Source organism: Geotrypetes seraphini, chromosome 2 (genome assembly GCF_902459505.1).
Source record: "Geotrypetes seraphini chromosome 2, aGeoSer1.1, whole genome shotgun sequence".
Classification (NCBI taxonomy): Eukaryota; Metazoa; Chordata; class Amphibia; order Gymnophiona; family Dermophiidae; genus Geotrypetes; species Geotrypetes seraphini.
Genome location: NC_047085.1, coordinates 308,435,627 through 308,461,134, shown reverse-complemented (window position 1 = coordinate 308,461,134; position 25,508 = coordinate 308,435,627). Strand labels below are relative to the sequence as shown.

The following is a 25,508-nucleotide window of genomic DNA, read 5'->3' as shown; positions in this document are numbered from 1 at the left end:
TGCCATGATTCAGCATCACAGGTTAAGAAATCCTCTAAAAGCGCCAAACAGAGTTCCCAGGAGGCAACTGCTGCCCTGGATGAGGGGTTCCCTTTGGAATTTATTAACATGCTTTTCCAGACTTATCTAGCCAAGAAAAAGGTGCCTTCTGCACCTCCTGCTTGCTTCACGAGTCCCCCTCCCCAAGACACAAGTTTCCAAATTGTCTAGGGATGATTTGCTGGCCTGGGAAACAGATGACCTGATGATGCCATTGCTTATGCAGGCAGGTACTACCACTGCAGTGGATGTAGTGGCACTTGTGGACCTCCAAGATCCGGATTTAGGAGAGGTTCTGGATCTGGGTGAGGACCCCACGTGAATAATCTTTAAGCCCTCGACTTTGGTGGGCTAATTTCTGAGTCCCTCCAGGAGTTGAAGTTGGAGGTTCGGCAATCAGCAGCAATGGAATGCTCGCTTAAGAGTAGCTCATAATAATAATAATTTTTTTTTATATACCACCTGACCAAAAATAGTTCTAGGCGGTTTACAATAAATATTCACAAATCATAGAGTGGAGAGTACAATTTAAAAGGAAAAAACAATTCAAAACAAAATACAATAAATAAAAATTGGTCCTACAGTAGAAAATATGATTTAAAAGAAAAATGCAATTTAAAAGAATGGTTCTAAGCGAATTACAACAAATAAGAACCGACCATACAGTAAAAATACAATTTAAAAGAAGATACATTGCAAGACAGAAGCATAGAATTATTAATTGAAACAACCAGTTAGGATTCAAATTTTTCAAACAGTTGGGTCTTCAGTAGGGATCTAAAATCAAGATAAGAAGAGGATCCTAGCATAATTTTACCAAACCAATCTTTCAATTTGGCAGCTTGAAAAGAGAGAGTTCTCTCCAGAAATCTTTTGTAACAACATAATTTAGCAAAAGGAAATGTAAACATAAACTCTGCGTGTGATCTTATTTGGTGGTTCAAAGAAAAATGAGAAACAGGGTATCCAGGTGACAAACCAAAAATTGATTTGTAACAAATGTAAGCAAACTTAAACAAAACTCTGGCTTCAGTCGGCAGCCAGTAGAGTTTCAAATAATATGGTGTAATATGCTCCCATTTTTTTCAATCCAAAGATCAATCGAACTGCAGTGTTTTGGACCACTCTCAATTTTCTTAAAAGCACCTAAATAAATAACATTACAGTAATCAAGAATACTTAAAACGGATGACTGCACTAACAGACGGAATGAAGCTTCATCAAAGTATTTCTTAATAGTGTGAAGTTTCCAGAGCACAGCAAAGCATTTCTTCAATAATAGATCAGTATGATTTCTTCAATAATAGACCAGTGAAATGTTTATCTATAGTCATGCCCAATATTTTTATAGACTGTTCTATGGTATAGTTAAGGCCATTCAAGTGAATCGATGTTTCTTTAATCTTGTCATTGGGGGTTGCAAGAAAAAATTTAGTTTTTTCTGGATTTAGTTTTAATTTAAAAGCAATCATCCAAAACTCAATCTGATTCAGGATGGTCGCTAAAAAATTTATGATCTCTACTGCATAATTATTGTAATGTCATCTGCATAAATGTAAATTTTAAGATTTAAATTGTGCAAGAGATTTCCCAGTGAAGCCAAGTAGATATTAAACAAAGTGGGGGATAAAGGCAAATCTTGTGGAACCCCACATTGGTTTTTCCAATGATAAGAAAGACTGTCATCCTTAAACACCTGGTATGATCTGTTACCCAAAAATCCTCAAAACCAATTTAAGATCTTTCCCGAGATACTAATAGATTCTAAGCAGTCAATAAGAATAGTATGATCCACAAGATCAAAAGCACTGCTCAGATCTAACTGCAAAATCAAAGCACTTGTACCTTGACTGAACAACAAATGAAGATTATCCAGCAGAGAGGCCAAGACAGTTTCAGTACAGAAACCTGACCAAAACCCAGATTGGCTATCTTGTAATATATTAAACTTATCCAACCAGACAAAGGGATACTAGCGATAGTCCTTCCCTGATCATCCAGACATAATAAAGATGCTTACGGATCACTGGGAGGCACTGGAGGGTCCTCTGTGAGTTGCTAGAGCCATGTCTAAGCTCTACCGATGGCAGATGTGTTTAATCACTGATTTGCATCCCCAAAAGTAGATTCCCTGGTGGCACAGGTCACCAAGCACACTTCTCTCCCTAGTGATGGAAGAATTGTGCTAAAGTATGATATTGTGTCTAAAGGACACACAGGGTCTTAGGATTGATTTTGTCCTCAAACAGATCTTTGACTCTGTGACCTCTGGGCTGAAAGCGGCTGTTTGTTTTGTGGCTAGAGCTTGCCATTCAAAGCTTTGCCATGATCCTGACATTATAGTTCTCCAAGAGGCTGCTGAATTTGATGAAATGGTGATCTGGGTACAATTTTTACCGGGAGAACAAGACCTTTTACTGCTCCCATGGGGCAGTGAAAGGCCTTGTTCCTGTTCTGGCGGTAGACAGCCCAATTTTTGTCCCGTCTCCGTGGTTAAACTGTGATCTACTGCAGTTTGTCACTGTGTTCAGTTACCATGTCTCTCTCTAGACTAGGGGTGTCAAACTTAGGCCCATGGGCCAAATTTGGCCCGCGAGAAAATACCCTGTTCCTTCCTTCCTTCCCTCCATCTCATTGTCTACCATCTCTCTCTCGGCTTCTCTCACCTTCAAAGCAGCCTGCAGAAGATTGCCGGTCAGCTGTAGTGATCCTAGAAGGCTGCTGTAGCCTCTGCAGCACATTCCTTCTGCCGTGGTCCTGTATGTCAAAGAAGGGGCAGGACCACGGCAGAAGGAATGTGCTGCAGAGGTCAATGGCAGCCTGCTAGGATCACTATAGCCGACTGGCGATCCTCTACAGGCTGCTTTGAAGGTGAGATTGGGAAGCTGGAGGACGCTAGAAAGAAAGGGGAAAACATGCAGGCCTTTGGGGGGGCGGGGACAGGCCATGGTGTAGAAGTACATGGAGGGAGGGAAGAGAGGTCCAAAGAGATGTGCATATGCCGGACTGAGGGTGGGGGAGGGAAAGAAATAATGGGTCTAAAACAGAGGAGAGGGAGAGAGATGGTGGTCAATGGCATGGCGGGAGGGAAGGAACAGAAGTTGGATACAAGGGATGGTGTGGAGGGGGATACGGATACAGATACTGGATAGGAAGCTAGTTGGGAAGAGAAAGGGAGAGATGGTGGACACTGGGGTGGTGGGGAAGGAGGGAGAGATGCTGGATGAAAGGGAAGTTGAGAAAAGGAGAGATAGTGGATCTGGGAATGGTGGATGGAGACGAAAAAAAGGAAAGATGCCAGACCTCTGGGGGAGGGCAACGGAAGGGGAGGACAGAGATGGAAAATGGATGGTTAGCACAGAGAAAGAAGGAAACGACAAATGGGCAGGAGACCCTGGCAAGCGAGTTATCAGAAGACAACCAGAGCCTGGGCCCAACATGATTTGAATAATGACCAGACAACAAAAGGTAGAAAAAATAAATTGTGATTACAATGTGTCAAGATTTGAAATGTGTATCTTGCCAGAGCTGGTGTTAGACAGTAAGCGTGAAATAGGACCTAAAAGTGAGAGGAAAAGTCTTTTATTTATTTTGTTTATATCGCAGAACCGGCGTAGGGTTGGAGAGGTAGTAATCCTATACTTCTGCTAAGACTAAGGGGTCCTTTTATTAAGGTGCACATTTAGCATGTGCTAATCTTTAGTGCGTGCGCTAAATCAGTTAGCATACCTTAATAAAAGGACCCCTAAGTATCTTAATAAAAAATTTGACACCCCTGCTCTAGTTAGTAGTACACTCCTATTACTATCTTTTCCTCTCTTACACATGGAATTTCTACCCATAGGAATTGCAAGGTGTGTTTCTGCTCCTGTAAAATTTTCAGTCCATTTGATTCAAGGCCCTCCTTAATATATAATGCTACGCCTCCACCAGTTCTTTCTACCTTGTCAGTGTGATATAGTTTGTACCCTGGTATGACAGTGTCCCATTGGTTATCTTTCTTCCACCAGGTTTCAGTGATGCCTATTATATATCTATCTTCTCATTTAGTGCAATATAATCTAACTCTTCTATCCTGTTTCTTAGGCTTCTGGCATTTGCATACAGATATTTCAAACAATGTTTACAGTTTACTCAGCAGTTGGCATGGATAATTTGCAGTCTTTAAAATCAACCTGCTCTGTATTTAAAGAAACCTGGTCTATTGCGGCCTGTATTGCAATCTCACTATCAGGATACTCTGTCTTCCCATTTATGATTATATCTTTTAAAGATACCTTGTCCTGATACATGCTCTTTTGAGCAACTGTCAGCCTTCCCTCAATTTCTGTTTAAAAGCTGAACTATCTCCTTTTTAAATGTTGATGCCAGCAACCTGGTTCCACCCTGGTTAAAGGGGAACCCATCTTTGCAGAATAGGCTCCTCCCTTCCTCAGTATGTTGCCCAGTTCTTAACAAATCTAAAACCCACCTCCCTGCACCATCGCCTCAACCACACATTGAGACTCCAGAGCTCTGCCTGCTAGTGACAAGCCAGTTATGCATTTTTTTCAAGCTTTTGATTAATGAGGGATATATCTTATGGGTTGTTAAGATCGATTAGATGGACTAATTGGATATTATTGTTGTATTTATGGTGAACCCTATGGATTGGCCCAGCATCAAGAGGGGTGCTAAAAAATGTTAAACAGTAATGGTGATAGAATGGGGAATTCCAAACTTGTTAGAAGCGGAGTTAGAGAAAGTCCCGTTAAAGGTCACTGTGGAGGTTCTGTCCAAGAAATAAGAGGTGAACCAATCCAAGATTTGATCTCTGATTCCTATATCATACAGGCGCTGAAGAAGTAGTTTCTGATTTATTGTATCAAATGCTGCGGATAGATCCAGAGAGATAAGGACCACAGATTTGTGGTGATCAAGGTGGTAGAGAATGTGGTTAATCCAAGCAATGAAAGCTCCGTAGAGTGGTGTTGTCTGAATCCCATTTGATTGGGGTGTTTTTTTGATGAATTTGGATACTTGGGAGAAAACTACAGTTTAGCATACCATTCCTTTTGCACTGGAAAAAGAGATTAGGCTCTTACCTTGATAATATCCAGTAAATAGGAATGGTATGCTGAACCTCCCTGTCCAGAAAATATCTGATGTGCCTGCTTTCTGATTCAGGCTTAATGGTCAGTTTCACGGTTATGAGATTATGAAGAGTCTCTGTGTATACTTAAAAGGGAGGAATGTTTGAGCTCCTTAAATGTTCAGGCTGTTATGCTCTTGTTTAACTTTTATTTTTCTTGCATTCATGTTTTTTCTCAGAGGCTTGTTAATATTTTACTTGCATTACTGTTCATTCAATGGCTGTTTTATATTTATCTGAGAACATCAGACACTTGGTTTTGAGGAGTTCCCCATACCTCTCCTTCTCCTGTTTTCTTCTGTAGGGCTGTTGCTGGCTTTGGTATGAACTGAAGGGGGCAGCAGAGACCAGGGAGAAGGAGGAGGAGCTGAAAAGCTGTGATTGACATCTTCCACAGAATGCTCACGAGCATGCATGGATAACCCTATTCCTATCTACTAGAAAATATATTATCAAGGTAAGAACCTAATCTCTTTTTCAGGGTGGGAGACACTTTTCCTTTCCTTCTTCCTTCCTCTGCTCTTTAGATGTAAGGGTTGTGGTGTGTGAAAGGTTGGCTAATCCTGTATTTGTCCAATAAAGAGAGATCATTTGCAGCTTTTTATCTGAACCTTTTTTACATATTCAGGTGGACTAACATGGCTAAAACACTTCTTTGTTACATGAAAATCCCTACCACAGGTTTAGAGTCTAGTGAAACTCTAGAAGATGTTTATATAGCTTCAGTGGAAACGGATCGTGGGGTGAAAGAGCAGTTACGCCTTTATGACACCAGAGGACTACAGGATGGAGTGGAGCTACCAAAGCACTATTTCTCTTTTGCGGATGGTTTTGTTCTTGTGTACAGTGTGAACAGTCTGGAGTCCTTCAGAAGAATAGAGCTACTAAAAAAGGAGGTGGACAAGTTTAGAGACAAAAAAGAGGTACATATTAATTACTGAAATCTACGATGCTACAGCCCAGTTTCACGGTTTATTTTTAAGACAGACTTGCTATAGTGCTGTGTATAAACTGATAAAGTAATAATGCTTGCCTCTCTATTTCACTTGAATGTGATTAGGCAGGCTAGATGGGTCTAGCATTCTTTGTATACAGAATGCAAAGTGTTTTCCCCATAGACACAAAACTGGTCTATCCATTATCCCAGGACAAGCAGGCAGCATATTCTTAACTGATGGGTGACGGCACCGACGGAGCCCCGGTATGGACAATTTTAGAGTGATTGCACTCTAAGAACTTAGAAAGTTCTAGTTAGGCCGCACCGTGCATGCACGAGTGCCTTCCCGCCCGAAGGAGGCGCGCGGTCCCCAGTTTCTTAGTTTCTGCGGAGCTAAGAAGACGCGTGTTTTTCAATGGCCGTTGAAATCTTTTCGCTTGCCTTCCCACTCGCGTATTTTTTCTTCGAAAAAATTCTTTTTTCCTAAGCTTCCCGACTTAAAAAAAAAAAATAAACAATTTTCCTTTATTTTATTTTTTCGCGGGTTCGCCCCGGCGGGGCCTGTTGTCATCATTGAAGCCTCCGCTTTCGATTTGGCGGAGGCTGTGTTCACCTTCATGCCCCCTCAGCCAGGATTCAAAAAGTGCCAACGGTGTGCGCGCCCCATCTCGTTGACTGACCCGCACAATTGGTGTCTGCAGTGCTTGGGTCCGGATCACAGGGCTTCCACCTGCACCCGTTGTGCTACTCTGAAGAAGCGCACCTTAAAAAACAGGCAGCTTCAGCAGAAACTCCTTTTCGGTGTCGAAATGACTGATCCCTCAGCATCGACACCGGCGTCGGCAGCTTCTCAACTGGCTCCCACTTCATCGACGCCTCGTGACACCGCTCCGGCGTCGCACCCTCCATGTAAGCCGGCTAAGAAGCCTTCCTCCTTGGAGCGTCCTCTGGTCGCTGTGGCAGAGAGTCCAGTCCTGCCGACCTCGAGGCGCCCCCGTAAACGCTCCGTCCCTATAGAGGTGAGTGCATCCTCCTCGGCCTCCTCATCCTCTGGGCATCGAGCGGCACTGCAGGTTCCGCAGAAAAAGAAAGCGATACCGGTGCCTTCTTTGGATGACCGTATTGCGGCTGTCCTTCAAGTCCAACTTAAAGAACAATTGCAGCAACTCCTTCCTGCTCTGTTGGCACCGACCCTTCTAGTCCCGTCCGGTCTGAGCCGCCGGTACCGACCATGGAGCAGCTGCTATTGTCGGCTTCCACTCTTTCGGTACCGGTCTATTCTGCTTCTTCGACTTCCGTGCCAGTACTATCTGCGGAGCCGAGAGGTCTTCATCGGGCTGTTCAAACAACTGAGCCCTTACTTATGTCCAATCAGTCTCGACATCGGCAACCTTTAACTTCTCCAGGTACCACCTCCTTGCGTTCCGGGAAGTCGGTACGCAAGACCCGACACGCTGAGCCTTCGACACCGGTCTCCCGGGGTCGTGTTTCTCAGGTACGAGATCCTGATCTCTGGGATGACTCTGAAGAGCCCTTACTCTCGGAGGATGAGGTTTCTTCGGGTGAGGAGGACCCCTCTCTGCAAGAACCTTCTTCTAGGCCGGAATATTCCTCCTTTACATCTTTTTTAAAGGAGATGTGCGAGTCTCTTTCAATTCCTTTGGAGGCTGAATCCAAGAAACCTAAGGTGTTCCTTGACGCTTTGGACTTTGATCAGCCTCCAAAGGAATTTCTTAAATTGCCCCTCCATGATATTTTGAGGGAGACTTTCTATAAAAATCTTGAGACTCCCTTGACCATTCCTGGGGCCCCTCGAAAATTGGATTCCTTATATAAAGTCATCCCAATTCCAGGCTTTGACAAACCTCAGCTCCCGCATGGGTCTTTATTGGTTGAGTCCACTCTCGGAAAGTCTGCGGGCGCTAGTGTCTATGCTTCGGTCCCTACTGGCAGAGAGGGGAAGGCCATGGATAAATATGGCAAGCGTTTATACCAAAATGCTATGCTTGCCAATAGATCCGGTAATTATGCCTTTCATTTTTCCTTTTATATGAAGCACCTCATTCAGCAACTGGCTTCTTTTGAAAAATACTTACCAGACAGAAAACTCTCTGCTTTCCGCCAATGCTCTTCCAGTCTCTTGCAGCTTAGAAAATTCATGGTTCTTTCCATCTACGACACCTTTGAACTCACTTCGAGAGCTACGGCGATGGCTGTGGCTATGCGCCGTCTGGCTTGGCTTAGGGTTTCGGAGCTTGATGTCAACCACCAAGATCGCCTTGCTAATGCTCCATGCCTCAGGGATGAGTTATTGGTGATTCTCTCGATTCCATCACACAGAAATTGTCGGCCCATGAGACTCGCTGGGACACTCTTCTCAAGAACAAGAAGAAGCCTCCATCTGTCCGGCCCTTCCGCCAACAATCGGCCTATCAGCGCCGTTACTCTGCTAGACCCTTCCCATCTGCTCCTCAACAACCTAGACGCCAGCGTCAGCAGCAACGCCAACAGCCTCGTGCACAACAGCAGCAACAAGTGAAGCCTCCGGCACAACCGAAGTCCACTCAACCCTTTTGACTTCATTCTCCAGGGCCTAGCCAGTCTTCTACCATCGACCCTTCTACCTCAACCCATAGGAGGCCGTCTTTCTCTTTTCATCTGCCATTGGGAGACCATTACTTCAGACCAGTGGGTTCTAAACATCATTCGCCACGGCTATTCTCTCAATTTTCAGACTCTCCCTGGCCAAAGTCTTCCGAAAGAGTCTGCTTTGAACACCCCTCAGTCCTCCCTCCTTCTTCAGGAGGTCCAATCCCTTCTTCTTCTGAAAACCATAGAGGAAGTTCCTCTAGATCAGAAGGGGCAGGGATTCTACTCCCCCTATTTTCTGGTCCCCCAAAAAAACGGAGACCTCAGACCCATTCTAGATCTCCAAGATCTCAACAAATGCTTGATCAAAGAAAAGTTCAAAATGCTTTCTCTGGCCACACTTTATCCTCTTCTCACTCAGGGCGACTGGCTATGCTCCCTCGATCTCAAGGAGGCCTACACTCACATCCCGGTCAATCTGGCCTCCAGACAGTATCTCCGCTTCATGATCAATTGCTGCCATTACCAGTACAAGGTGTTACCCTTCGGTCTTGCCTCCTCTCCCAGGGTATTCACCAAGTGTTTCATCGTGGTGGCCGCTTTTCTGCGCTCTCACCATCTCCAAATCTTCCCTTACTTGGACGACTGGTTCATCTCAGGAAGTGCTTCTCATGAGGGCGTTTCTTCCATCTGACCGCCTTCAGACTCTTCTTCATCTCTGTCAGCAGGTGCTTCCACAGCTTTCCATCTCTGCCAAGCAAATGATGATCTTCTTGGGTCACATGGCCTCAACGGTTCATGTCACCCCCTGCGCACGTCTTCACCTGCGCACTCCTCAGTGGACCCTAGCTACCCAATGGTCCCAGGCGACGGATCCTTGTTTGCGAAACATATCTGTGACATCGTCTCTTCGTCAGTCTCTGCAATGGTGGTTGAAATCTTACAATCTCTCCAGAAGCCTTCTGTTCCATCTGCCTCCTCATCATCTAGTCATCACCACAGACGCATCCCCATATGCCTGGGGAGCTCACTTGAACGATTTCCAAACTCAAGGTCTTTGGACGGCCCAGGAAAAGAAACATCACATCAATTTCCTGGAACTCAGAGCGATGTTTTATGCCCTGAAGGCTTTTCAGCATCTCCTCTTTCCTCAAGTTTTACTACTTTGCACAGACAATCAAGTAGCAATGTACTACATCAACAAACAGGGTGGGACGGGCTCTCGCCTGTTGTGTCAGGAGGCCCAAAAGATTTGGTCTTGGGCGACAGCTCGCCATTTATTCCTGAAAGCTGTCTACATCCAGGGAGAGCAGAATTCCTTAGCAGACAATCTCAGCAGGATTCTCCAACCCCACGAATGGACTCTCGACCCCATAACTCTCCAGTCCATTTTCGCTCAATAGGGCACTCCTCAGGTGGACCTTTTTGCAGCTCCTCACAGTCATCAACTGCCCCAATTTTGCTCCAGACTCTACTCCCCTCACCGTCTGGCAGCAGATGCGTTTCTCCTGGATTGGACCAATCTATTCCTTTATGCATTTCTTCCTCTGCCTCTCATGTTGCGGACTTTGTTCAAGCTCAAGAGGGAACGAGCCACCATGATTCTCATCGCTCCTCGGTGGCCCAGGCAGCATTGGTTCTCCCTTTTCCTTCAACTCAGTTCCAGGGAGCCCATACTTCTTCCACTGTTTCCTTCTCTGCTTACTCAGCATCAGCAGTCCCTCCTACATCCCAACCTACAGTCTCTGCACCTGACAGCTTGGTATCTCTCGTGCTGACCTCGGCTCATTCACTTCTTTCTCAGCCTGTCCGTTCTATTCTTGATGCTTCCAGGAAGCCGGCTACTCTTCAATGCTATCAACAGAAGTGGACCCGGTTTTCTTCCTGGTGCCTTCATGATCCAACTTCGCTAGCAGTAGAACTAGTGTTGGATTATCTCCTTTCTTTGTCTAACTCTGGTCTCAAATCTACTTCTATCAGAGTCCACCTCAGTGCCAAAACTGCTTTTCATGAGCCAGTTCACGGAAAACATCTTACTGCTCATCCTTTGGTTTCCAGATTCATGCGGGGACTTTTCAATGTGAAACCACCTCTCAAGCCCCCTCCTGTGGTCTGGGATCTTAATGTGGTTCTTTCCGCCTTAATGAAGCCTCCTTTTGAACCATTGGCCACAGCTCATTTCAAATTTCTCACTTGGAAAGTGGTCTTCCTTATTGCTCTCACCTCTGCCAGGGGGTCAGTGAATTGCATGCACTAGTTGCCAATCCACCTTTCACAGTCTTTCACCATGACAAGGTGGTTTTGCGTACACATCCAAAGTTCCTACCTAAGGTTGTATCTGACTTTCATCTTAACCAGTCCATTGTCCTGCCTGTATTCTTCCTGAAACCTCATTCTCATCCTGGAGAACAGGCTTTGCATACTTTGGACTGTAAGCGTGCTTTGGCTTACTATTTAGAGCACACTAAGCCTCACAGATCGTCTCCCCAACTTTTTCTGTCCTTTGATCCAAATAAGTTGGGACATCCTGTTTCTAAACGTACGTTATCCAATTGGCTTGCTGCTTGCATCTCGTTCTGTTATGCTCAGACCGGACTGCCACTGGAAGGTTCTGTCACGGCCCATAAGGTTAGAGCTATGGCAGCGTCTGTAGCTTTCCTCAGATCAAGGCTGCTACTTGGTCCTCAGTTCATACTTTCACATCTCATTATTGTCTGGATGCATTCTCCAGACGGGATGGACACTTCGGCCAATCTGTTTTACAACATTTATTTTCCTAATGGCCAACCTTCCCTCCATCCCTCTTTTTGTTAGCTTGGAGGTCACCCATCAGTTAAGAATATGCTGCCTGCTTGTCCTGGGATAAAGCACAGTTACTTACCGTAACAGGTGTTATCCAGGGACAGCAGGCAGATATTCTTATGTCCCACTCACCTCCCCGGGTTGGCTTCTTAGCTGGCTTATCCTAACTGGGGACCGCGCGCCTATGTCGGGCGGGAAGGCACTCGCGCATGCACGGTGCAGCCTAACTAGAACTTTCTAAGTTCTTAGAGCGTAATCACTCTAAAATTGTCCGTACCGGGGCTCCGTCGGTGCCGTCACCCATCAGTTAAGAATATCTGCATGCTGTCTCTGGATAACACCTGTTACGGTAAGTAACGGTGCTTTATCCATAATTTGTGTTTGCTGTGCTGCTGTTTTCTCTGCAATGTCTGGTATCATGTGGTACTATCTTTCCAGATGTGTTGTTGTCTCAATGCAATATTATTTATGAGGGGGTGCTGAAAACTTCTCAGCCCAACCAAGAAGAGAATGACGTGGATATGGTTCAATCAATGATCTGAAATAATGTCAAAACATTGAATTTAGTTTCTGCAAATTGTCACTCAACAAAATAACACTCTTATCAGCTTCAGTGGCAAATAACGCTCAGAATTTAGGAAGTTAGTTGGTTGGGCTGAGAACTTTTCAGCACCCCATCAAACAACCACAGACCAGTTTTTTGGTATCGAGTACTCTCGGAGGACAAGCAGGCATTATATTTCTCACATGTGGGTGGCGTGATCCACAGACCTCTGTGTGGACACTGCCAAATTTACTATCACTTTAAATGTTTGAGGCAGTACTCCCACTGCGCTCGTGCAGGTGCCTTCCCACCCGACATTGATGCGTGGGATCACCAGTCTTTAGTTTTCCACAGAGCTTAGAAGTAGAGAGCTGAACGGGGACGACGGGAATCCCGCAGGTTCCCCCTTTGGGTCTTGGGGATCCCATGGGGATGCCCCCTAGGGTCGCGGGGATCCCGTGGGGATGCCACCTAGGGTCGCGAGGATCCTGTGGGGACGCCCCCTAGGGTCACAGGGTTCCTGCGGGGTTGTATGTACTCGCGAGGCTCGTCTTCTCCCTACCTGCCCTTCCGCAGCACAAAGCCGATCGGAAGTCTTCCATGATGTCAGCGCTGACGTCGGAGGGAGGGCTTAAGCAAAGCCCTCCCTTCCTCCGACGTCAGCGCTGACATCGGGAAGACTTCCGGTCGGCTGTGTGCTGCGGCAGGGCAGGTAGGGAAAGGCAGTGGCGTACCAAGGGGGGTGGGGATGACGGTTCGCCCTGGGTGCAGCCTTAGTGAGGGGGTGCACAGCCGGCCAGGTCCCCTTACCTTTGTGGCGCTTCCCCCGACCGACCGACAACAGGTCCGGTCCGGTTCGACAAACCTCCCTGACCTGTAGCCGCGAATCTAAATTACCTTCTTACAGCAGCTTCAATACTCCAGCTGCTGTAAGAAGGTAATTTAGATTCGCGGCTACAGGGCAGGGAGGTTTGTCGGACCGGACCTGTTCTGTTGTCAGGCGGGTGGGGAAGCGCCATGAAGGTAAGGGGCAGGGAGAGAGAAAGGGAGGAAAGATGGAGTGGAGAGGAAAAGACGCTTAAGGGAAATAGGTAAAACTGAGGGGGGAGAAGGACGCTGGAAAGACATGGGGAAGACGGGGGAGGAGGACACTGAAAGGACATGGGGAAGACAGAGGGGGAGAAGGATGCTGAAAGGACATGGGGAAGTCGGGGGAGGGGGGAGAAGGACGCTGAAAGGATATGGGGAAGACGGTGGGGAGAAGGACGCTGAAAGGACATGGGGAAGACAGAGGGGGAGAAGGACGTTGACAGGACATGGGGAAGATGGGGGGGAAGGACGCTGAAAGGAAATGGGGAAGAGAGAGTGGGGAGAAAACGCTGGCAAGGAAGAAGACAGAGATGCCAGACTATGGGGGGAGCGGAGGGAAGAAGATGGGTGCCAGACCAGTTTGGAAGGGGGGAGAAAGGGAGAGGCACAGTAATAGAGCAAATGGAAGACGCAGAGAGAAGAGAGATAGTGGATGGAAGGAATTGAATGAGAACATGAGGAAAGCAAAAACCAGGCAACAAAGGTAGGAAAAAAATTCTATTTTTTTTTTGCCTTCCGGATAAAGTAGTATATTAGTTGTGTTGATAAAAATTTATAAACATTAGAGGCTCTGGTAGAAACCCGTTTACAAAGTATGTATTCTTCCCAATTAATATTTCCAAATTAATAAAGTCTTTTTGCTTATTTGTAAATGGGTTTCTACCAGAGCCTTTAATTCAGTAGCATAATTAAATGAAATAACTATTTCTGAAGTTTATAGGAACAGGTGGGGATGGAGAGGATTCCTCGCAGGGACGGGTGGGGATGGAGGGATTCCTCGCGGGGACGGGTGGGATTCCTCACGGAGACAGGTGGGGCTTTGGCGGGGACGGGTGGGGATGGGTGGGATGTCTGTCCCCACGCAACTCTCTACTTAGAAGCTGTGTCTTTCAGTCTGTCTTCAGCACATCAAACTTTTGATATTTTTGTGCCTCCCCAGTACTTTTTGTTTTCTTCATAATTTTTAATTTCTTACCTTTTCCAATATTTTTTGAGCTTGATTAAATTCTAACAAATTTGACTTTTTTGGCCTTTGGACCACTTCGAGCCTTTTCCATGTCCAGGGAGCATTGACGTTTTTCAGTATACTTTTTACTCGAGCTCCCAGGCCATTGAGCTCTTTGACTTTGCGTCGGCCATTTTTCCCTCCATGTCAAAGAGAGTGCCGAGTGATGTTAAAAAATGTGCTCGATGCAATAGGACCATTTTAGGCTCTGACCCCCATTACTGGTGTGTTCAGTGTCTGGGTCCTGAGCATTGGGATATTTGGTGTGACTTCTACTTGCACATGCAAAAGAGATCACTTAAAACCTGCAGAATCCAGTGTGATAAAACTTTTGGACCTTCATCAATATTGAGCATGGCTGGGAATTCAGGACCTAATGCTCTAGTCCAGTGGTTCCCAACCCTGTCCTGGAGGACCACCAAGCCAATCGGGTTTTCAGGCTAGCCCTAATGAATATGCATGAGATAAATTTGCATATAGTGGAAGTGACAGGCATGCAAATCTGCTCCATGCATATTCATTAGGGCTAGCTTGAAAACCCGATTGGCCTGGTGGACCTCCAGGACAGGGTTGGGAACCATTGCTCTAGTCTTCCTTTATTTTCCTTTCTTTATTTTCTGCCTCTGTGTAAATTAAATTGTTTCTTACTATTCAGCCCTCAGTTTCCCTCTTTTCACTGTGTCTACTCACAGCTTGCCACCCCTTTCCTTCACCCCTCCACTCTCTCACTAACTTATCTTCTTCCCCCCATCTAGCATGTGGGAAAGCAGTAGAACGGTGAGGAGGTGAGGGCTGGGCACAAGTTCTCCCCACTTCGATCATCTGCCCTGCTCCCTTCAGTCTCCCTTCTCCCCACTTCCATCATCTGCCCTGCTCTGCCCCTTTCTTCCCACATCCATCACCTGCCCTGCTCCCTTCGGTCTCCCTTCTCCCCACTTCCATCATCTACCCTGCTCTGCCCCTTTCTTCCCACATCCATCACCTGCCCTGCTCCCTTCGGTCTCCCTTCTCCCCACTTCCATCATCTGCCCTGCTCTGCCCCTTTCTTTCCACATCCATCATCTGCCCTGCTCCCTTCGGTCTCCCTTCTCCCCACTTCCATCATCTGCCCTGCTCTGCCCCTTTCTTCCCACATCCATCATCTGCCCTGCTCCCTTCGGTCTCCCTTCTCCCCACTTCCATCATCTGCCCTACTCTGCCTTGCCCCCTTCTCTCTCTCCCTCCACCCCAGGCCCATCTCACTACTCATCTTTCACTCTGAATTTTTTTTTAAATTTTAGAACGGCGATGCCTCCCCCAAGCTTCGATCGGCAACGCAGGCCCCCCCCCCATCGACGAAAAGTAATACAAACGAGCAACGTGGGTAAGATAGGCAAGGGGAACTGTAATTTTGCAAGTAGTGCTGCTTGCCATAAGCTTCCCTCTGATGCGCCCAGGCAGAAACAGGAAGCTGCGTCAGAGGGAAGCTTTGGGCAAGCAGCACCGCTTGCAAAATTACAGTTCCCTTTGCCTTTCTTACCCGCATTGCTCGTTTGTATTACTGTCTGCCGATGGGGGAGCCCGCGTTGCCGATCGGGGGAGAGGGCCACATTGCCGATCCGGGGAGGGGGGGAGGGCGTGTTGCCGATTGAAGCTTAGGGGGGGCATCGCTGTTCTAAAATTAAAAAAAAAAATTAGAGTGAAAGGTGAGTAGTGATATGGGCCTGGGGTGAAGGGAGAGAGAGAAGGGGGCAAGGCAGAGTAGGGCAGATGATGGATGTGGGAAGAAAGGGGGGCCCGTGTTGCCGATCCAGGGGGGGGCATCGCCATTTGGAAAAAAAACAATGTTGATGCCCTCCTTCATCGGGCCCCCCTGACCATTTCGGGTCCTAGGCACGTGCCTACTTGGCCTATTGGTTAATCCGGCCCTGCATTTAGCCACCTCCAGATGCTTGGATTTAAATATAGGTCTTTCTGTTCTTATGAAAACTCCTTTTGAATCACTTCAATCTTGCTCCTTAAAGCTTCTTACTTGGAAGGTTATTTTCCTAGTAGCTCTCACCTCTACTCAACAAGTTAGTTAGCTTCTAGCCCTTGTTTCAGATCTGCCTTACATGAGATTCTATCATGAAAGAGTAGTCCTTAGGACCCATCTGAAATTCCTTCCTAAAGTAGTTTCAGAATTCCACCTAAATCAATCTATACTCTTATCAGTTTTCTTTTCAAAACCTCACATGCATTCTAGAGAAGCAGTGTTACACACCTTGGACTGCAAATGCACTTTAACATACTACCTGGACCGTATTAGACCTCATAGGAAGTTTTCCCAGCTATTTATTTATTTAATTTATTTATATACCACTTATATCCTAAGTGGTTTTACATGTTACAGTTCATAATGTCAGAGCCATGGCTGTGTCAGTAGCCCACTTGAGGTCAGCCTAGCATTTTATCTTATCAGACTAGAAGTTGCTGTTACAAAGCAACTTGGTTTCAACTTGGTTGGCAGACTGTATCTCTTTCACCTGTGCTCAGCTGGGCTGTCACTTCAAAGCCATGTAAGAGCCCACAATGTCCGTGCTATGACTGTTCACTTCTCTGCTTCTACTGAAGAAATCTTCAAAGCGGCTACATGGTCCTCAATACCTCTCATTACTGTTCGGAACAAAATTCCAGAAGAGACAATTGGTTTGGACAAGCAGTTCTCAAAATCTTTTCACTTCTTGAGGGCCAGCTTCCCCTCCAGTTCTCTTTAATTATGTCAGGCTCATGTTCTTTCAGTCATACAGCAAATCTTATATCGTGTTTCTCCAATGGCACTAAAGGATTTTTAAAAAAATCTTATCAACCCAGAAAATGTTTGAGATCTGAAAATAGTATGAAGTTGAGTTTGGAGGGTAAGATGTTAGTCTCTCATGTTAAGATTGGGGCAACAATGCTGTCTGTAGCAGTGCCAAGCGCTGGAATGCGTTCCCTGGTATTCTGTGATTCTGTGATGGGAGACTGAACTTTAAGAAAATGTTGAAAATGCAATTATTTGTCAATGCCTTCATATTCTAATGCTATTTTTTGTTAATGCTTTTCTGTCCTGTAAATATTTTTATGGGATTTTGTCTTTCCATTTTGTAGGATGAATTTAAAAGAAGGTTTTAATAATGATATCGTTAGTTAATATGTTTGTTGTGTTTGTCTTGTTGAAACATGTTTAGCATTTTAAAATATGTATGCATGTAATTTTGTAAACCGCATAGTTGTTATATGGTATAGAAATTTTTAAATTCTGGCAGCTAGGGAGTCCCACATGTGAGAATATAATGTTTGCTTGTCCTCAGGAAAAATTAAGATACTTAACCTGTAGCAGATGTTCTCTGAGGATAGCAACCTGCCTACCAACCCTGGTTGGCTTCTTAGCTTTTTTTACTGTACTGAGGTCCTGCATGTTGACGTCGAGTGGAAAGGCACTGCCTCAAAGATTTAAAGTGATAGTATACTTGGCAGTGTCTGCACCGGGCTCCATAGATGATATCACACACATGTGAGAATATATGCCTATTGTCCTCTGAGAACTTCTACAGGTAAATATCTTCGTTGTATGTGGTCCAGGGCAAGATTAACCCTTTGATGGGCCCTAGGCAAGCAAGTTCATTGAGTTGCAAGAGAATGACAGGGATAAAATTTGTCCCTGTCCTTGTGAGCTTTGTCCAAACCCATCCGCACAAGCCTCATAGTTATGATTTTATATTTAAACTATTTTATTAAAGTATAAAAAGAAACAATATTCTGCACAACTGTTGGTTTATAAATCACAAATATTCTGTACAACTGTTGGTTTATAAATCACAAATACAGAACAAGGATCAACAAAACCCTTCTCCCCACACAAATGTCCCCTCCACTATCGGGAAAACTGAATGCTACATAGAAAATTCATCTATCTAATATAATAAAATGGTAAGCCGCGCATGCGCAGTTCCTAAGTGTGCGCCGCTTTTCTGTGGGCTGTAGCGACACATAGGAAGTGCGCATGCGCGGCTTACGGTTCTTTGAAAGACGCGGCGGTGGCTACTCTCACGATCCCCGCCTGCGTCGGAAGTCCGACGCAGGCGGGGATCGTGAGAGTAGCCACCGCCGCGTCTTTCAACTAAAAAAAAAAAAAAAAAAGTCAAGACCGAAGTTTTTTTTCAATTTCAGAGACGCTGCAGCGGCTCTCTCTCTCTCTCCGGTCGTCGGCGTCGTCTTCGTTCCTCTCCCCAGCACACCCGAACCCCTGTTCAGCCTCCCATTCGACCCTACCTTCGGCTCCCTTAGTTCCTTGCTGCCGCCGCTCCTCTTCCCACCCCGCGGTCCCAACAAACGTCCTTACTCCAGCAGGGGCCGCAGCACTCTAAACACGCTGATTCACGGCCTGCTACTGCCCTGATTTGCTCTGCCCGACACGGGCAGAGCAAATCAGGGTAGTAGCAGGCCACGAAGCAGCGTGTTTAGAGTGCTGCGGCCCCTGCTGGAGTAAGGACGTTTGTTGGGACCGCGGGAAGGGGGCGGCAAGGGACTAAGTTGGCCGGTAGTGCTGTTTTTCCGTGATGGAGGAACACGCGAAAAGAAAATGTTGGCTCCTGCCGAAGAAGTGGAAGGTGGAGGAGGGGCGCGAGGAGCCGGAGAGCTGTATGTAAGTGTGTGCGCGCGCGTGTGTATAGCCGAGGAGGAAGTGCAGCAGGAGCAAGGAGGTGGGGAGAGTGGATTTCCCCTACTTGGATGTCAGGCATCAAGAGGATTGGAGTAAAAGCTTTGGTCCTGTGATCCTCACTCTTTTCCTGGGGCTACTGCTGGACAGGGGGGGGAGCAGGACATAAAGGAGAAGAGCTACTGCTGGACAGGGGGAGGAGGGAATGGGAGGGGTGCTGCTGGACAGGGGGAGATAAAAGGCGAAGGGCTACTGCTATATGGGGGGAGCAGGGAAAGGGGGGAGGTGTTGCTGGACAGGGAGGAGGTAAAAATAAGGGAGAAGGGCTGCTAGCACCCGTTAATGTAACGGGCTAAACAACTAGTATTAATAGAATACCTCGGTCACACATACAGAACACAAATGCCAAATACATAATAACTGACTAAAAATGATAAACATAAATTAAACCATAAACCAAAATCCCAAGAAGCTACACCTTCCATGTAGTACAACACCAAAGAAATAAGTACAAGGTGATGCATGTCGTTAACAAAAATCATATACACGAATACAGGATGTCCGGTGCTGTACTTGGAGAGAGCCCCCCAGGAAAGAGACTTGGAAGTACTTGAAGACAAGTCAATGAAGCTGTCTGCGCAATGCGCGGCAGCAAAAAGGGCAAACAGAATGCTAGGAATGATTAAGAAGGGGATCACAAACAGATCTGAGAAGGTTATCATGCCACTGTACCAGGCCATGGTACGCCCCCCACCTGGAATACTGTGCCCAACACTGGTCACCGTACATGAAAAAGGACACAGTACTTCTCAAAATGGTTAAGGGACTGGAGGAATTGACATACAATGAGAGGCTAGAGAAACTGGGCCTCTTCTCCCTTGAAAAGAGGAGATTGAGAGGGGACATGATCGAAACATTCAAGATATTGAAGGGAATTGACTTAGTAGAGAAAGAGATTGTTCACCCTCTCCAAGGTGGAGAGAACAAGAGGTTACTCTAAACTTAAAAGGGGATAGATTCCGTACAAACGTAAGGAAGTTCTTCTTCACCCAGAGAGTGGTAGAAATCTGGAATGCTCTTCCAGAGGCTGTTATAGAGGAAAGCACCCTCCAGGGATTCAAGAAAAGGTTAGATAAGTTCTTGCTGAACCAGGTATGCAGGTAAGGCTAGACTCAAATAGGGCATTGGTCTTTGACCTAAGAGCCGCCACATGAGCAGAATGCTGGCCACGATGAACCACTGGTCTGACCCAGCAATGGCAATTTTTATGTTCCATTTCCTCCTATACTGTGCAAAATATAAAAATCACACATGCTAGGGATGATGTTAAGCCAGGGAGTGAAACTAGGGTAGCTGCTCTCTGGCTAGAGAGAGCTCTAAGCCTGTTGGAAGCTGAAGGTGGCACAGGCTGGTATTGGGCTTTGGGGTCTCCTCCCAAATTTTCGTCCCAGGCCCTAGCGTTGTTAACACCAACATTGGCAGAATAAACATTTCAATTTTTATATATTCTAATCACAAAATAAAAGAAAAATGTCTCTTTCTACCTTTTGTTGTCTGGTAATTTTATTTTTTCAAGTCATGTTGGTTCTAGGCTCTGATTTCTGTTTCCCCGTCTTCTCTTAACTTACTTGCCAGGGTCTCCTGCTCATTTGACATTTCTTCTTTTTCTGTGCTCACCATTCATCTTCTATCTTTGTGTACCCTATGAGGTACATAATCGAAACGAAAATACATAAGAACATAAGAATTGCTGCTGCCAGGTCAGACCAGTGGTCCATCGTGCCTAGCAGTCCGCTCATGACGCGGCCCTCTGGTCAAAGACCAGCTCCCTAACTGAGACTAGCCCTACCTGCAACGCGACATAACCACACTCGAGAAATGGGCAGCGACATGGCAAATGAGGTTCAACGTTGATAAGTGTAAGGTAATGCGTGTCGGTATCAAAAATCCATACACGAATACAAGATGTACAGGGCGGTACTTGGAGAGACCCCCCAGGAAAGAGACCTGGGAGTACTGGTCGACAAGTCAATGAAGCCGTCTGCACAATGCGCAGAGGCGGCGAAAAGGGCGAACAGAATGCTAGGAATGATTAAGAAGGGGATCATGCCCTCACCTGGAATACTGCGTCCAGCAATGGTCGCCGTACATGAAGAAGGACACGGTACTACTCGAAAGGGTCCAGAGAAGAGTGACTAAAATGGTTAAGGGGTTGGAGGAGTTGCTGTACAGTGAGAGATTAGGGAAGCTTATCCACGTTGAACCTCATCTGCCATGTTGATGCCCATTCCTCGAGCCTGATTATGTCACGTTGCAGATCTTCACAATCCTCTTGTGTCTTCACTACTCTGAATAACTTCGTATCGTCCGCAAATTTAATCACCTCACTCGTCCTACCAATGTCCAGATCGTTTATAAAGATGTTGAAGAGCATGGGTCCAAGCACTGAGCCCTGCGGCACCCCACTGCTGATGCTCTTCCAGTCAGAATATTGTCTAATAATCCCCACTCTCTGTTTCCTATGCTCCAGCCAGTTTTTAATCCACGTGAGTATTTCACCCTTGATTCCATGGCTCGCAATTTTCCAAAGTAGTCATTCATGCGGAACCTTGTCGAATGCCTTCTGAAAATCCAGATATACAATGTCGACCGGGTATCTAATATAATAAAATGCTAGGCTGCGCATGCGCACTAAAAAAATCGTGTTCCCTGATCCATTGCGAAAACACGATTGCACATGCGCGGGTTTTACATCACCACTTGCTCGCGGTGGCTTTCAAATTAAAAAAAAAAATTACACAGCTGTGGCGGCCTTCCTCACCACCGCCTCTCACTGTGAAGGGTACCGGCTCCTCTCTCGAACTGCACCAGGATCGAGAGAGGAGCTGCAGCGCCGGCTTTCAATTTAAAACAACCCCCCCCCCAACTGGAGATCGCCACTCTCACCCGGCTCCCACTGTGCAAACCCCCCCCCAACTTGAGATTGCCGCTCTCACCCGGCTCCCACTGTGCAAACCCCACCCAACTGGAGATCGCCGCTCTCACCCAGCTCCCACTGTGCAAACCCCCCCAACTGGAGATCGCCGCTCTCACCCGGCTCCCACGGTGCAAAACCCCCCCCCCCATGGGAGGATGCGCCGCAGCAAAGTGCTGCACAGGTACTGGAGGGAGAGAGACATATCGCTTCTGCACCGGTACAAACATCCCTCCAGCGTTGGCAGTCGCTGCACGTTAAACAGGCTGCTTCGGGCTTTCTCCTGCAGTTGAGTACCTCTGCCGTATCACTGATGACATCATCAATGACGCAACAGAGAGACTCAACGACAGAAGAAAGCCGAAGCAGCATGTTTAGCGTGCTGCGGCTGCCAACGTTGGAGGGAGGTTTGATATTAAAGTCATCTTGCTGGGAGGGTCGCAGAGTCAGCGGGGGTTGGGCTGGGAGGGGAGAGAAGCGTCTGCCTCGGGTGCTTCAGGCAGCAGCAGCGTTTACAATTCGCTGCTGTGGCCGGCTTCAGGCCTTCCTCTCTTGCCGGTCCTGCCTACTTCCTGTTTTCATGAAGACAGGACCGGCCAGAGAGAAAGACCTGAAGCCAGCAACAGCAATGAATTGTGAATGCTGCTGCTGACCAATGAAGTAGTTAAATGAGGAAAGGGAGCAGAGGGGGAGAGAATGGCTTAGAGGGAAGGAGGAAGGTATGCCAGACCAAGGCAGAAGGAAGGAGGAGATGGAGAGAGGCCATATGGGAGAGAGAGAGAGAGATGGAAAGAGAAGAGAGGGCAGTGAATGGAAGGGGCAACATAGAGGGTGAACAGTATTCTAGCACCTGTTAATGTAACGGGCTTAAAGACTAGTAATAATAATAATAGCTTTATTTATATCCCTTTATACCTTTCAGTTCGAGACGGTGTACAATAAGAGGTTAACATCGGTTGGAATTGGGAGGGGGTAAGTGGGCAGTTATGTGGTTGGGCAGCATTGGGGGTGGGAGGGGGAACGTATAAGAAGAGGTAGGTGTTGAACCATTTTGGAGGTAACTTCATTGTTGCAGAAGGAGGCATAAAGGACTGAAAAAACCTTAAACAGAGTTATTCAAGCTAAATTCTCATTTTTCTTAGTTTTATTTTATTTTCACACTTTATATCCCACCTATAAAAACTAAGCAGCTTGCAATAAAATCACATACATGAAAGTACATCAATTAAATACATGACAATACATAGTCAATTAAAAAAAACCCTTCACATCAGCTTTAATTCACATATAATGACCAATTTAAAGTTTCGGTATCTTTAAATATTTCAGTGCCAGTTCACAAAGTCCTATAGGCTTGCAGAAACAGAAAAGAAATGTCACAATTTTGGATACTCTTTCAAATTCCAACTTTATGAATTGAGATGAATTGGGGATGGGGAGTGCTTCAGAACCCCTTGCAGACATAAGCCTGGTGGAGTTGAAGCATTCATTGCTGCTGGGTGAACTCAGTCATAGATTTATTAGAAGCAAAAAGGATGTAAGAATAAGAATTAGAATTGATATGTGGAAGGAAGAGGAGAGATGCAAATAAAACCTAGGTCAGGGAACAGGCAGACATATTTTGAGTAATCTAGGAATAGTATCGCCATCAAAAGGGCATTTGTAATATTGGTGGATAATTTGTCTGCTGGCACCGATCTCAGGGGAAATGCTGAAGATAGAATATGTAATGAGTTTTTCTATCTTTGGAGCCCTTTTATTTTGGTAAACTGTATTAGAACTGTGCATATGCCTCCTATGCTAAAAAGATACTCATTACAGTAAAAATCTTACAGTATTACTAAGTCATCCTTCTCAGATCAGGGATTACAGGGTAGTGCCGCTGCAGGAAGCTTTCTGATAGGAGGGGGCCGGGCTCATCTACTGCATTACATTTGTGGACCAATCATACAGAGGGTCAGTGCGATTGGTCCAGGCATGTAACATGCTGGATGTGTGTTGCTTGATTCTGTACTGTGTGTGTCTCCTTATCACAAGTTAATTGTAGATATTATTTTATGAAGGAAAACGTGATTAGTCACATTTGTTTATTCTAGATGACCATTGTGGTCTTGGGAAACAAAATAGATCTTACAGACCAGAAGCAAGTGGACACAGAAATGGCACAACAGTGGGCCAAGAGTGAGAAGCTGAAACTTTGGGAGGTAACTGTAACAGACCGTAAGACATTGATTGAGCCTTTCATTTTGCTAGCCAGCAAACTTACCCAGCCTCAGAGTAAATCTACTTTCCCCTTACCGGGGAGGAAGAACAAGGCTACTGCTGCATCTGACAACTGACAAGCCCTCCTCAACCAGATTAGGTCTCCATGTGACACTTCTGACAGATTGTCCCATTAGCATTTTGCTCATTATTGACATTTGTGATTGTTTTCTGACTTTAGAAAAATTGAGATCACTCTTTTTTTTTTTTTTTTTCCCCCAACTGTGTAAAACTAACCTACTAGTTAAAAAAAAAAATCTGACATTTCTGAGTTGCATTTTATTGAGTAGTTCTTTCTGGTTAAAAATATCTACCTTTATGTATGCAACCTTCAAGGAACAGGAACCCATGATCTGCCTTCTTAATTACATGTCCATACTGTGTGTCAAGTTGACTTGTTTTTTTTCTGTATTAGCTTTCTTTTGCTTTCTGTTGTGAAGCAAGCAAACAAACGGAGCAAAAACAGCCAAACAGTATCCTGGCACAGTATAGGACAACAAAGCAGTACACAAGTCAAATCCCAAACAGCGCTAATGAAGAGGAACAGAAAAGTAACCAGCAGAAGGAATCGAGAAAAGTCTTCCGCAGAAGGGAAAGGGCCAAAACATAACAGAGTGCCATCCACAAACGCAACAAACCAAAAAGAAGAGAAAGGAGAGAAAACACTGTCTGCAAGCTTGCTCCCATAATTTGAGGTAACCACCCCCTAAACCCCACCACAGAGAAACAGAAATCCCCCCTGCCCCCCTCCCCCCCGTGACAATGGAGCAACCTCAGCCAGGACCCGTTCCCAGAGCGACCCATATAGTTGGTGATGTATTAGCTTTCTATGAATTTTTGTGGAGAATGGCATTAAAGATGTGTTATTTACAGCTATAAATTACTACTACTACTATTAATTATTTCTATAGCGCTACCAGAAGCATGCAGCGCTGCACAGAGTCACAAAGAGTACGAAAACAGTCCCTGCTCGAAAGAGCTTACAATCTAAACAGGATATCATAGTTACAGTTAAGGGGAACGGTTAATCAACGGGCTGGGTTGGAGGGCAGAGGAATAGGGTTAAGGATTGAAGGCTATATAAAAAAGTTGGGTTTTCAGTCTGCTTTTAAACAAGGGAAGGGGCTTGATGGACAAACTCAGGTAATTTGTTCCAGGCATAGGGGGCAGCTAGATGAAAGGAACGAAGTCTGGAATTGGAAGTGGAGGAGAAGGGTAACGCTAAGAGTGACTTATCTGAGAAACGGAATTCTCTGGGAGGTGTATAAGAGAAGTGAGGAGAGATATTGAGGGGCAGCAGAATGAACACACTTGAATCTTTGGTGGTGGAATCTACCTTAAAGAAATCTACAGGAGCTAGTGTCTATGCCTCTGTCTCTTCTGGTAGAGAGGGTAGGGCGATGAACAAATTTAGCAAACGTCTATATCAGAATGCCATGTTGGCCAACCGAGCTGGAAATTACAACTTTCATTTT

General features: G+C 45.8%; 1 protein-coding gene across 4 annotated transcripts in view; it reads left to right on the top strand.

Annotated features, from left to right (window-relative positions):
* LOC117353714 (NF-kappa-B inhibitor-interacting Ras-like protein 1) overlaps positions 1-24,714 on the top strand; it is a 56,852-nt gene extending 32,138 nt beyond the window's left edge. For all 4 annotated transcript variants that reach the window (XM_033929949.1, XM_033929950.1, XM_033929948.1 and 1 more), the window contains exons 3-5: positions 5,852-6,093; positions 23,868-23,975; positions 24,449-24,714. In XM_033929949.1, coding sequence (XP_033785840.1) covers positions 5,852-6,093; positions 23,868-23,975; positions 24,449-24,643 — 545 coding nt within the window. In that variant the 3' untranslated portion in view covers positions 24,644-24,714. The remainder of the gene's footprint in view (positions 1-5,851; positions 6,094-23,867; positions 23,976-24,448) is intronic.
* Positions 24,715-25,508: the final 794 nt, after the last annotated feature.